General features: G+C 32.0%; 1 protein-coding gene across 1 annotated transcript in view; it reads left to right on the top strand.

Moving 5' to 3' along the window:
- Nucleotides 1–4,678: 4,678 nt before the first annotated feature.
- The window catches only part of LOC131076618 (inositol hexakisphosphate and diphosphoinositol-pentakisphosphate kinase VIP2), a 311,202-nt gene continuing 301,305 nt past the window's right edge, over nt 4,679–14,575 (top strand). Inside the window, exon 1 of the mRNA XM_058013892.2 lies at nt 4,679–4,907. Coding sequence (XP_057869875.1) covers nt 4,845–4,907 — 63 coding nt within the window. The 5' untranslated portion in view covers nt 4,679–4,844. The remainder of the gene's footprint in view (nt 4,908–14,575) is intronic.

Genomic DNA, 14,575 nt, shown 5'->3' with positions numbered 1-14,575 from the left:
GCTATATGGTTATTGTCCATATACATATAAAAATATATATAGACAATAACCATATAGCCAGAGAACTCGCATCAACCATCGTTATAGAATATATTATGCTATTGTGTGTTTCTTCATGTATACATATACATGTATATGTACACACATACATGTGTGTGTGTGTGTGTGTGTGTGTGTGTGTGTGTGTGTGGACAATAACCATATAGGTAGAGAACTTGAAAGTGTATATAACAAGGAGACAAACTATAAGCATGAGATGAAGGAACAAAATATGTAAGTGTGATGTGATTGAAAATTGGATATTGCTGATGTTCTCTTTAGATAGTGAACAATTCCATCATTGAACATGATTTTCAAAAAATAAATGGTACCGTATAAATATATAAAGAGAGACAGATCATTGAAATGAAACCCTCAATGCAATTGAGAGAAATGATGAAAAACAAATCTATTTCTGTAACTCATCATTGAACATCTTTCAACAAAATAAAATGTTATTGTGTCTCTATTTGTGTATGCATGATAATATAGACAATAATCATATAGCCGGAGAACTCAAAAAAGCCATGCAAGAGTTGTAAGTATGCAACTGTGATGTGTGTCTACACACACACACACACACACACACACACACACACACACACACACACACACACACACACACACACACACACACACACACACACAGACATAGGTACAAAACTTGAAACATTATATAACATTAACCATATAGCCAGAGAACTCAAAAGAGCCATGCAGGAGTTATAAGTATGTAACTGTGTTGTGCGCGCGTATGTGTGTGTGTGTATATATATATAGACACACAGACATAGGTACAAAACTTGAAACATTATATAACAAGAAGAGAAACTGTGATGTGATTGAAAATTGGATATTGTTGATATTCTACTAGATAGAGAACAATTACATCATTGAACATCTTTCAACAACAAAAAAAATGCTACCATATAAATATATATACAGACAGAGATCATTGAAATTAACCCCTCAATGCCATTGAGATAAATGATGAAAAACAAATCTATTTCTATAACTCATCATTGAACATCTTTGAACAAAATAAAATGGTATTGTGTCTCTATTTCTGTATGCATGATAATATAGACAATAACCATATAGCTAAAAACAAAATGAGTAAATGGCTGAATGATGTTATTGTATTTCTCATATGAAATTTAATGGAAGTACTACATGGTATGCCTGATAATATTATTTACAGTGAATATATTAACAAATTGAAGGCAGAGCAAACAATGAAAATGCCACAAAAATCTTCATTTCCCTAAGTTTTTAGGGCGAAAAGGATAGCGAGAGATCGTGCCACATGTACACACCCACACACACACACACACACATGTGTATATATGTAATGAAAAATAATGAAGGGGTTTCAAATAATTATGACCAATAATCAATCTTTTTTGCATTCTCTGTAATGATTTCGGCATTATAAACAGAGAGACACCATTTAACAGCGCACCCATAAAATGAAATGATAAATAATGAAGGGGTTTCGATTAATTATGAACAATGCTCATTTTTTTTTGCATTCACTGTAATGATTTCAACATTATAAACAGAGAGACACCATTTAACAACACACCCATATATACACGCGTGTGTGTATATATGTACTGATAAATAATAAAGGGGTTTGAAACAATTATAAACAATAGTCCATTTTTTTTTGCATTCAATGTAATGATTTCGACAGTATAAACAGAGAGACAACATTTAACAACGCAGCCATAAAATAAAATGATAAATAATGAAGGGGTTTCGAACAATTATGGACAATAATCAATTATTTTCGCATTCACTGTAATGATTTCGGCATTATAAACAGAGACACCATTTAACAGCACACCCATTAACCATTTAAGAGCGCGCACACACACACACGCATATGTGTGTGTGTGTGTGTGTGTGTGTGTGTGTGTGTGTGTGTGTGTGTGTGTGTGTGTGTGTGTGTGTGTAATGCTAAATAATAAAGGGGTTTTGAACAATTATGAACAATAGTCCATTTATTTCCGCATTCATTGTAATGATTTCGACAGTATAAACAGAGAGACAACATTTAACAACGCAACCATAAAAGAAAATGATAAATAATGAAGGGGTTTCGAACAATTATGAACAATAATAAATTATTTTCGCATTCACTGTAATGATTTCAGCATTATAAACAGAGAGACAACGTTTAACAACGCAACCATAAAAGAAAAATGATAAATAATGAAGGGGTTTCAAACAATTATGAACAATAGTCAATTATTTTTGCATTCACTGTAATGATTTCGACATTATAAACAGAGAGACACCATTTAACAACACACCCATATAAGGAAATGATAAATAATGAAGGGGTTTCAAACAATTATGAACAATAGTCAATTATTTTCGCATTCACTGTAATGATTTCCGCATTATAAACAGAGACACACCATTTAACATCGCACCCATAAAAAGAAATGATAAATAATGAAGAGTTTCAAACAATTATGAACAATAATCAATTATTTTCGCATGCACTGTAATGATTTCGGTATTATAAACAGAGAGACACCATTTAACAACGCACCCATATAAGGAAATGATAGATAATGAAGGGGTTTCGAACAATTCTGAACTATAATCAATTATTTTCACATTCACTATACTGATTTCTGCATTACAAACAAAGACACATCATTTAACAACGCACCCATAAAAAGAAATGATAAAAAATGAAGGGGTTTCGAACAATTATAAACAACAATCAATTATTTTCGCAGTCACTGTAATGATTTCGGCATTATAAACAGAGAGACACCATTTAACAGCCCACCCATAAAAGGAAACGATAAATAATGAAGGGGTTTCGAATTATTATGAACAATAATCAATAATTTTCGCAGGCACTGTAATGATTTCGGCATTATAAACAGAGAGACACCATTTAACAACCCACCCATAAAAGGAAACGATAAATAATGAAGGGGTTTCGAACTATTATGAACAATAATCAATTTTTTTTGCATTCACTGTAATGATTTCTGCATTATAAACAGAGAGACAACGTTTAACAATGCAGCCATAAAAAGGAAATGATAAATAATGAAGAGGTTTCGAACAATTATAAACAATAATCAATTTTTTTCGCATTCACTGTAATGATTTCGACATTATAAACAGAGAGACACCATTTAACAACATACCCATAAAAGAAAATGATAAATAATGAAGGGGTTTCGAACAATTATAAACAATAATCAAACTTTTTCGCATTCACTGTAATGATTTCGGCATTATAAACAGAGAGACACCATTTAACAGTGCACCCATAAAAGGAAATGATAAATAATGAAGGGGTTTCAAACTATTATGAACAATAATCAATTTTTTCGCATTAACTGTAATGATTTTGGCATTATAAACAGAGAAACACTATTTAACAGCGCAACCAAAAAACGAAATGAAAAATAATGAAGGGGTTTCGAAGTAAACGAAGAGATATGCATTAACAGAGCATACGAAGAAATCATCAATAGACAAAGCATAATGCAGCTGCAAAGGAGCAAAACCGTCATTGGACATCCAATATGCAATATGGACGAGTTATCATTACCTGGGAGCCGAGGTTGCGGAGGAGGCTGCCGAAGGCCGAGGTTGCAGAGGAGGCCGCCAAAGGCAGAGGTTGTAGAGGAGGCCGAGGATGCGAAGAAGGTCGCCGACAGAAACAATTTTCCTAACTTGCGAGTGCAAATGTTAGGGAAACAATTTATTTCCCTAAGTTTTTAGGGCAAAAAAGATAATGGGAGTTCGTGCCACGTGGGGCCACCATACCTCCGCGGGAAGGGGGTTATGGGTGGTCAACATGTTTTTTGACCACCCATTTTAAACTTGTTTACATTTATCATTATTTTTAATTATATGCATGTCATAATTTTTTTAGGTTAATTATTTTTTATAAAAGGTGAAAAATATATTAGCTTTTAGGTATTTTACAAATGGATAATGGTGTTTTGGTGTGCGAGTATTGGCGCAAAAGAGGTCAAGTATCGGTCGACACTTTGAAATGACCACTTTTTGACCTTGCGACGCATAACAACCCATATAGATCATATCGTTACTACCCAAAAGCCAGATCAATAGGTTTAAGAAGCTAAGTCGCATACGAAGACAACCAAAATAAATAAATCAAAATTCGATATATTGTTTAGGATCTGTGGGTGCGCGAAGTTAGCTATAACAGCTACTGGTGCTCTTCCCCTAATGACTCCTTTCCCCTAATACATTTATCAGAAATCCAATGAAAATAAACCAAAAACAAAAAAGCAGAAAGAAAGTAAACAATTTTCATCAGCACAAACGTTAATACGTCCCCCGCGTTTTCCCTTTGCCTTTTTACCAGGTCATGTCACGTGAGGCCTTTAGTTTAGCATTGATGAGGTGCATGCGTATCCCTAAAGTTCGTTAAATTTCAAAATCTCTTCACATTAAACATGTGAATTGTTTAACTAAAGCAGCTAAAGTAACTCCAAACAAAAAGGATGTTACAAAACTATAATTATAAACCCTGGAGTGAGTGGTCAGAGTGCGTGTCATCCCCGGCAAGAATTTTAGGCACTCAAAATTTAATTAAAAAAAGAAAGAAAGGTGCAAATATTAAATTCTGGTATATGCGGTAGTGTCCCCACTTACCGCACCGTGGGATACGCGCCTGAATTAAACTATCCCGTATTCGGCTAACAAAATTTACATTTGGCTAACAGAATTGGTAGCAGAGGATTGCATACTAAAGGAGTGCACAGGTCGCGGGTTCGAGTCGTAGAATCGCCAAGATGGAGAACGCCGACAATCTTGGCTCCAAAATCACAGTCGGAGTGTGCGTATTGGAAAAGAAGGTGAATTGTCACATTCCTGTTCAATTTCCTGCTTTACAGGTGATGTTGCACATCGCAATTGCGGCCATAAGTTTTTATTAATTTATTTAGTAATTTAGCTTTCAATCTTATACGAATATACTCCTATTGTTCTCCCCGCAAAGGAACTGCCAAACTCTTCAGCTATAAATATTCTCGTTCTTGATTCTTTTTTGGGAAAACTATTGGTAGTAGATTCTATTTTCTTTATCAAACTCCAAATATTTGCATTTTCCGTTTTTTCATTCAGAAAATTCAGCTATAAATTCTGTCGGAAATGGAAATGTTTAAATTGTCTTTTACTTTTGGAGAAATTGCGACAGGTAAATCAATTTAGAAAACAATAGGATGAATTTTGACAGAAATTGTGACAGGTAAATCAATTTAGAAAGCAGTAGGATGAATTTAGCGGTGATTGGGGAAATTATCATTGAAATTATTTGCCCAGAGAAGGCGGCCGCTTATGTTCCCCCTTTCCTTTGAATACTGGAGCCTACCTGTACTAGCACTGCGCTGATTGTGCTAATTACGCAACTTAATTTTAGTTAATGTTAATACTAGTAGTCTGAATTACTGCGCTGATTGCGCTAATTACGCGATTTAATTTTAGTTGATGTTAATAGTATTTCGCCTGTTCCGTATTTCATTTTTCATGAGACTATACGCCGTTTGCCCTGCTTCGTGTAGGGGCCTAGACTGTACATGCCCAGTTAATTTTTTTGGAATGAATTAAAGTTTCACAAATTTTCTGTCAGGAATATTATATGACACGGTGTACATGAAATCCGAGTTCTTTGGAGTGCGCTCCAAGGTCTCTGGATTGAATCTGCACCTTTCACTTTTGAAAATTTGCAAGATTTTACTAACGCCAAGACTGCGAATAATTTTACTCTCTGGACTGTGCGAGTAATTTTACTCTCTGTAGGTTCGGCTGTTTGAAACGGGACAACAATAGGGGAACATTTAAGGAATTGTATGTGATTTTAGTTTTAAGTAGAATGGGATTTCACCATACGATTCTAGAATGATAAGATCCGTAAGGCATAAGAGGTTTTATTTATATTAATATCTCTTTATTTAGTCAAAGATTTTGTTTTAACAACATTTTGCATTTTAAAGATTTGTTTTTCTTTAATTCACTTTTTTCCTTTTTTAAGTTTCAATAGAATGGGGCTTGAGGATAGGATTCTAGAATGATAAGATATGTAAGGTGTACGGGTATGATTTGTTTTATATGTTTTTTAATTTTTTTAAAGGTTTGTTGAAGTTTTTTGCATTTTTATTTCTTATTTTCTATCTTATAAATATTAATATCATTTTAAATTTATCTTATTCAAGATCATAAAGAACTAGTGATCTTGATTATAATATGTGGAATGTTTAACATTCAAATCTTTGATAATCTTTTATGGCAAACTACTAAAGTTTGACTTAATTTGGCTTGCATGAGCAAATATTGAATCTTCAAGGCCCTTAAGTTACATATGTCTTGATTAGATTTAGTTGCCTAACTATGGCTCCTCACATATTTAGGCTTTGTGGGAGATTGAATCTCCAACACCTTCAAGTCACACAAAACTTGAATGTACTTAGATACTTCATTTTAGGCCTTCATATATCTGAACTTTTCTTTTAGTAGTGGTGATTTAAATCTCCACCTCCATCAACCCATACACATTTTGAGTGTATTTAGCTGTCTAGCTTAAGAGCATCACAAAATTAGGCTTTTCTATGGTGGATATTGCCACTCCAAAACTTGTAAACTACACATATCAACTTGCTTTGTTGGGGCTAACAAAAACTTATGCTAATCATATTAAGAGTTCTAACAAGATGTACCTAACACTTAGACTAACCATAGTCATAAAAAAAATGTTGCAATACTCAATCATATATATTCTCATGGGTGTAGGTGACCATCTTTGTTAGATTTTTTAGCTTATCACACAAATTTTTTGTTTGGTTCTTTTCCTTGCTAAAAATTATGACCTAAATTGTTAGCTAAAATGTTTTTGTTGCAATGTCTACACACTCTTACAATTAGCATCATGACAAGCTTCATTAAAAATAAAGTAAACACATGAATTATGGTACCTTGATTTATTTGTTTTGTGAAGGTATGGATTCTATTATTATCCATATGAGAAGAGAGAAAAAACAAGTGGTTGAAGTTTTCCTATTCATTTAGTAGGGCGAGTAAAGCTAATATATAAAACAAATCTAAAAAATGTTAATTAAGTGTAAGTCTATTTAGGGATTAGTGCAAGGGCATTGTTGGTATTAGATTATCTTGGATAATGAAGTAATTATTCAACAAAATACATGTCAAATATGTAGATCAAAAAATAATATTAACAAAAAGTATTGAGAACCACCTTTATAAGTCACATGTCAAGAATTATAATATTTTTGTTATAACTAAATGATTAAGGTGATATTTAGGCATTTTATGTTGACTTATTTTTCATTTGCACTAGTTTTTGTCATATTTTAATGTCTTGATATAACATGTTTTCATTTCATTTGTTATAGTACACAAACTACATAAGCATTTGAAATATTTGTTTTTCTTTTTTCCCCTTAATTTCACTTACTCAATGAAATATAATTCTTTAAAATTTTGTTTTTTATTTGTCTTCATTTCTTTGCTCTTTGTCTTAGTTTGATATGTGTATACTTAAGAAAAAAATTCATTCATTATGTTCTACTTCCCACATAAAAACTTACTTGGATAAGGATTTAGAGATTGTGTTAAATACAAGACAAAAATTTGGTATAGACAAAAGATATAGCACTTTGACCTATTGCAAAAAATTCAAGGAGCCTAATACTTTACAAAAGGTAGCATTTTGGTATTTGGAGCTATAATAGAGTTAATAGAAAAATATTCTTAATTATCCTATCATAGAATAATTGGACTTTTTTAAAAATTAAAATTAAAACTAAAGATGAATGATTTTAGAGTAAGTGCTCAAGCTAGTTGGGAATCAGATGCACCTTTTATGGTTGCACCATTTGAAATTTTGAAGGAAAAGAATTAGATTAACAAATAAAGGGCGAGGAGATGACTATCCAAGAAATCAATGAGCTAATGAAAGGTCTATCTATTGGTATTTTGATACATAAAATCTTAAGTGATGTATATGTTGAATCATGAGATATGGAAGCACTAGTTATATGTCCATATTAGAGGAATTGCATTTGATGGACCAATCTCCAACAAAGTCATTGAAACTAGAAACAAGATATGATAATGATCATCAAATTCATTAGGATCAAATCTACTAAGATTCTTTGGTTGAGTTCTTTCTAATTAAATTATCAAAAGCATTTTTAGATTGAATGAGATATCCCAATGAACATAATCATATGATCTTTGGAACAAAAGAGGATTTTAAGAGACATTGATGATTGAAATATTAAAATATTTCATAATGAAACTGCATAGACCTAGTTGATTTAATGCAAAATTCAACTAAGGGTCCAAACAATATATCACTAAAAGAAAGAAACAAGAAAGGGGCAAAGTAACTCTCGATTAAGATTTATTAGCTCTACCACTAACTTAATTTATAACTCATTTAGGGAATAGGGATTATCTTTGAGATATGACTACTTAAGACCTATTAAAATCCTATGTTGATCCATTTAGACTAAGCTTCTAAAAGATAAGGTGGTGTGAAAAAAAATGATATTTTCCTTCAAATTGATTGGAAGAATAAAAAATAATTAAATAAATATTCAAACTTATATCTTAATTTTATTATAATTTCAATTTTTTTTATTATATTTAAATTTTATTCATACTATAAATAATAATAAAATATTATAAAACTTCTTTTGAAAAAAGACACATTACATATGCAAAGATCCTCATACATAATCTCAATAAACATATGAATATGGTTCCATTCCCACATCTATAATCAAATTCGTAAAGGGTAATAAAGCTTAATCTTTTTTCCTCAAAAAATATTTCAGTTTCTCTTAGACTTATGTTAGATCAGACGTTGCTGTCGAAGACAACCGAAATGGTAAGTGAAGTGAAGATCCAAGAATGTTTATTCCTTATAGAATAATTACGGGTGCACCACAAAGTCTCTATCAATTCCTTTGTTATTCTTACGGCAATATTATATATATAAATAATGCATATGAAGACGCCTGTTATTGTTACAAGGCATGATTTGATGTAGGTAAAGAGGGAGACATAGGTAGGAAAGTGCTTTCTTAGTTGTATTAATTACACTATGAAAAGCTTTAGTTGTGTACTTTTATACATCACCATTTGGAATTATTGTTGAGCGTTTTCGAAGTCAATGACAGCTTAGTATTTGTAAACGGATTGATGATTTAGGCTTCGTTAGATAGTCACTATTAAAAACAGATATATTGTGATAATCAGCATTGTAATAGGTTTAGTCAAAGTCTTACATTTATGGGGTTTTCACAAGATGATGATAATGATAATTATAATAATAAGATTGTAGGATATAAAATTGTAAGGGATTGGAGATAAGATTGTAAGGGACTGAATTCTTCCAAACTAATTAAATAAGATATAAAAGTTATATATATATATATATATATATATATATATATATATATATAATGTTGGAATATAAAAATGGAAGATATGTATGTTCATTATTCTGAGATTAGAATAAATATATTTTCTTATAGGTCAATTTTGAAGGCTTAAGGTTGATCTTGAGTAGTGTGGATCTAATTTTATTATCCTCAAACATCAACGTGGATCTAATTTAACTAGTTTATACTCACTTCCATATACAAAAAGACATTAGAAAAAAAATATTTACATTTAAATATTCAAATGTTTATACATTGAAGAAAAGATCATGAAAACTTGTTTCGAGAGCAATGCAATCCTAAAAGAGCAAATCTAACTTATTTTTTTTATTAAACATAGAAGAAAGAGAAGTGATAATTGTGTGCCATTTTTTTGAGATTTCTTGCAAGTCCAAAATGCATGGCCGATAGTCTCTAGAATTTTTGACATAATAGACATTCGGTAGCTTGGGTAGCAAGAAAAGTAAGACAAACATCAAGTTGTCTGGAGAATGACTTGGACTGGACAACCCCAACTTGTCGTGTACCTGCCAAATCAAATGGGGGTTTGGGGGCAACGCCCCCAACAGGGTCCGGGGTTAGTGTCCCCTAGCGGGGTCAAGGGGCAGTGCAAAGATGAATATCGTACGACAAGCTTTGCACTTCCTCAAATTTGCCAATTTGTAGCATGTTACAGTCGGGGTAGAAAACTTCATAATCGTCCATCTGCCAGTGAATTAATCCGTTCAAGGAACTCACCTCATTGTCAGAGTAGTCTTCCAACTCGAGCACCCCTTTGTCGTTGGGTTCCATGTCTTTCCTCCCTTTATTCATACCTAACTCTCCACCCTCAGACTCTGAGTCAGAGGATGCCGGTTCTTCACTCACTGCCCGGTTCCTCAAGTCGATCTTATATTTATGCCCTTCACTCTCGATGGAGAGTGTGTTCTTCTTCCAATTATGATTTGCCTTTTCCATGATCAGTCAACCTCTTCCGAGGAGGGTATCATAGGCCTTTTTCTCCAGTGGAATGACAATGAAGTCTAGGAAGAAATGTTGGGTGCCGATAACAACTTTTTGTGCCATAAGTGTTCCCAAGGGTTTGATACCATGTTGGTTGACACCACATTCTCCCCAACAATTTTGTAGTGTATAACCTCCATGTTAAAATGAGCTTTAAAGCTTTAACTTTAGTTTTCTAATTAGCAAGGCTCAAGGTAAACCACTTAGACTCAGACCAATTCACTTTGCATTTCATATTCAATCTTGGTTGACTTTAAGTTGGAGTGAGAAGCTTTAAGTAGGTTAGCTTGAAAGATTTTTTTTAAAATATATAACCTTATACCCACTTCCAATCGTTAAAAACATTACATGGAATGAGATTATAAAATTTTAAATGGAGAGCTAGAGGAATGTAATCTTGAACCTTTTAGATGTCCTTGATAAGAGTGTTGTGTAGTATGAAGTCATGTTTGAGTTCTTTGTCACTTTTCCAAGTTAATGTTGTAAAATTCCAAACATCCTTGAATTCTGTGATTATCTACAAGATTGACAACCTACAAAAAGAAGATTACATAATATATACACGATAGTAGCATCTTTGCTTCTAAATGAAAAAATATCATTTGACAACAAGATTAAAAAATAGTACTACAAGACATCTCGATCCTGAATAAGGCAAATTTGTAGGTAAGCTACATAGGGAAGATATTTAATAAAGAATGGATTATGGATTTCCATAAGACCTAGGGGTGAAATTAGAACCAAAATAAATGCTTGATAGACTATTTCTTTTATAAGATAAACAACTTAATGAGACCATTTGAAAGAAACAAAGTCAGTCACCCATGAGAAGATAATGATGTAAGAGTTTCCAAACTAAGAATTGAGCTTGAGCAATACCCTTTGATTTTCAAATTGTATTGCTAAGCCTAAATCATTTGTTGGAAAATAATGAACATCTCCACATTGAATTCAATCTCTCTTTCTTGACTGGAGTAAAAAGTTTTTTATATGCAAATTTCAATAGGAAATGAATTATATTGGATCTTATATGCCATTGCCAATGATTAAAGAAATAACATCCCATATAGGTTGAGAGTTGTATTTGAAGCTAAGTGGGGAGAAGAGCTTGCACTATATTTATAGTTTGCAACTAACACTTAGAAAAGTTGATCTTCCTTTCAAGTTATTTTATAAAGATCTTATAAATCAACACAGACTTGCACACTTTTTTTTGAACAACAATTTCACCTTTTTCGTAACTCTTGATATTATAAATCACCTAATCTTGTAGACATTATTAAAATCTTTCATTTTATTTTGTTATAAAAAATCTTTAATGCAAAGAAAAATAAACAAAAAAATCTTTAATTAGATTGCATGGTATTTAAAACTTGAAAATATTTCATTTGACTTTCTCTCTTTTTCGCCCTTTATTAGTGAGTGGTTGATCTTGTCATATGTATGAGCATTTGGTCATATAAAAACCCTTATTTAGAAATAATATGTGAATTGGGAGTTGCCTATTTTGTTGAAATTAAATTCTTATATGATGATATTAGTTATGGATTTTAGGATTCACATTTTTTATGAAATTGAGCTTATTTTTATATATTAAACAAAGTTGAATTACAAAAACGAGACGACAATTATAAATAAATATTATATAATAAAGATAACACAAAAGTGTCAAACTAGTTGTAGAATCTTTGCGAATCAAATCAAATTCTTATTGATGATCTTCTTATTCTTTTTCTTCTTTTTAAAAAAAATAAACAAATAAGATAACAAAGATAATAGAAAAGGGTCAAACTAGTAGTACAATTTTCTGAATGAAATCAAAATCTTAGTGATGATATTCTTCTCCTTCTTCTTCGTTTAAAAATAAATAAATAAATAAAACTTTGTCTTATAATGATCTTGATGGTGATGATTTGAGTTTGACATCAACTCTTACTATGTAATCATGTTTAATTATGTGTTGAATGATGATATTGATAATGATGTTTTATGTCCAATACATATTAAAAACAATAAATCTTATATTTATTTCTAAATTTATGAGTTAAAGTCTAAGCTATTTTCATTTTATGAAAACTATAAAAATAAAAAAATAGATTTAATCGCCGTCCATGTGCTAATAACTTTTTTGACTTTTATTATATATATATATATATATATATGCAGATTTTTTTTTTAACAATTCAACAAAAACCAAGTGATTTAACCAAGTCCTAAAGTACCTCATAAAAAATATCAGATAATCCAGAAGATTCACGATTTTGTCTAGCAATTATTATAATGGCAAAGGAGTTTTGGCAAACTAAATTGTTCCCATGTAATTGAGTTGTTTCCTGGAGTAAAGAGAGAGTGATTTGAACATTGAAACCCTAATCACATAAAGGTCATGGTAGCGGAGCGTCTTTTTCTACCATGTGTTGTGATCTAATCTTTTATCAAATCTGCAAGTAGAATACGCATTGACAAAATAAAATGTTAAAATTTGTAAATAGACTGCACTACATTCAAGTTGATGTCCAAAAGGAGTCCCACTTCCCATATTGGGACCATCAATCATCTCACACTTCCAAGTTCTAATTGTATTTTATAGTGAAAGATATAAATATGACCATATGATCAACTTTAGTTCATACCTATTTTTACTAGTAGTCATTATTAGTCATATAAATTAAATTTACAATTTCTAATATAAATATTTTACATTATTATAGAAATTGAAATAATTTTAATGTAATATTTAATTCAATATATGATAAAATAGAAACATTGTAATAGTTTTTTAGAAGTTGATTTATTAATGTTACAAAATTTAAGCTTGACATGGATGAAAATCTTAGATTCTACATACTTAATGTTTTATTTTGTTGTCGATGTGAGTGTGTACTCGATTTTCATGAATGTAGATCTAAACTTGTGTGCATATTTAAACATGAAACTCATGGATTTGGTCTTGCAAAATGTGCACAATTGGAATTTCTTCAATTTTATTTCTAATATTAAAGATATACACAAGGAAAGATGATGTTTACATACACTTTTGGGAAACCTACTAAATTGCAAGGATCAAGTTCTCTTGATGAAAGATGCCAAACAAATGTATAGTGGTTCTAAAATGATGTCATAAACACAAGTGTTCGCGACAAGCAAAATTTGTTAAGTAAGAAGCAACTTCTAAAGGGTACTCATTTTTTCTTGGATGAAGATCTAACAATGAGACAACTAGAAGAAAGAAGGGCTGAAATGGCAAAGATTAGGGCAGCTAGAGATGAAGGAAAAAGAGCGTGGTTGTTCAATGGCAAAGCAGTAATTGCATATTCCGGTCCCCAATATAGGATAGAGCAACAAGAGAGCAGCAAAACAACAACAACAAATGGAGCTGGGTACATTGCAACAAAAACCTTTCAGCCACATAGAGATGAAGACTTAGCACCGAGTCTTGCATCCCAAGGCAAATAGCAATCAAGATCTACCCAGGCCTCTTTGAGTCTAGTTTGTTGGAACTGTAGAGGCTACCCTTGGAGATGTGGGCCTGGGTTAGGGCCTATTGCGGAAGGTAGAGACGTTATTTGTCTTGTTGAGACTCATGAACACGAAGGTTGTAAAACTCCCACGTTTGAAGGTTATTAAAAAATGACAATGTGGAACAAAGCAACTAGCAATGGCAAGGGTCATGGTGGGATATTGGTGTTAGTGAAAGAAAAAGAAGGGCGTCTCATTCAGCATGAAAAAGAGGACTCCAATAAACAGTTTTTATGGTTTAAGATCTCAGAAAATTACAATTTTATTAGGATTGCAGCATGTTATTTTGCTCCGCAGGTCTCCAAAACTTACAAGAAATGTGGTCTTGACAGCAAAGACCCCTTTGCTGCCCTAAAAAAAGATATTGATGTGTTCTCTCAGCTTGGTGAGGTCCTCCTTGTGGGAGATTTCAATGCTAGAACTGCAAGTGAACAAGCTTGCATCTTTAGCTGTAAAGATGATTATAATCCTATTTGGCTCCTAGAAGAAGAAAATCATCAATGGGAGAGAGTGTCAGAAGACACCAATGATTGCAACCA

The sequence above is a fragment of the Cryptomeria japonica genome, chromosome 5 (assembly GCF_030272615.1).
Source record: "Cryptomeria japonica chromosome 5, Sugi_1.0, whole genome shotgun sequence".
NCBI lineage: Eukaryota > Viridiplantae > Streptophyta > Pinopsida > Cupressales > Cupressaceae > Cryptomeria > Cryptomeria japonica.
Note: the sequence above shows the minus strand (reverse complement) of the source record. Positions and strands in the feature narration are given on the sequence as shown.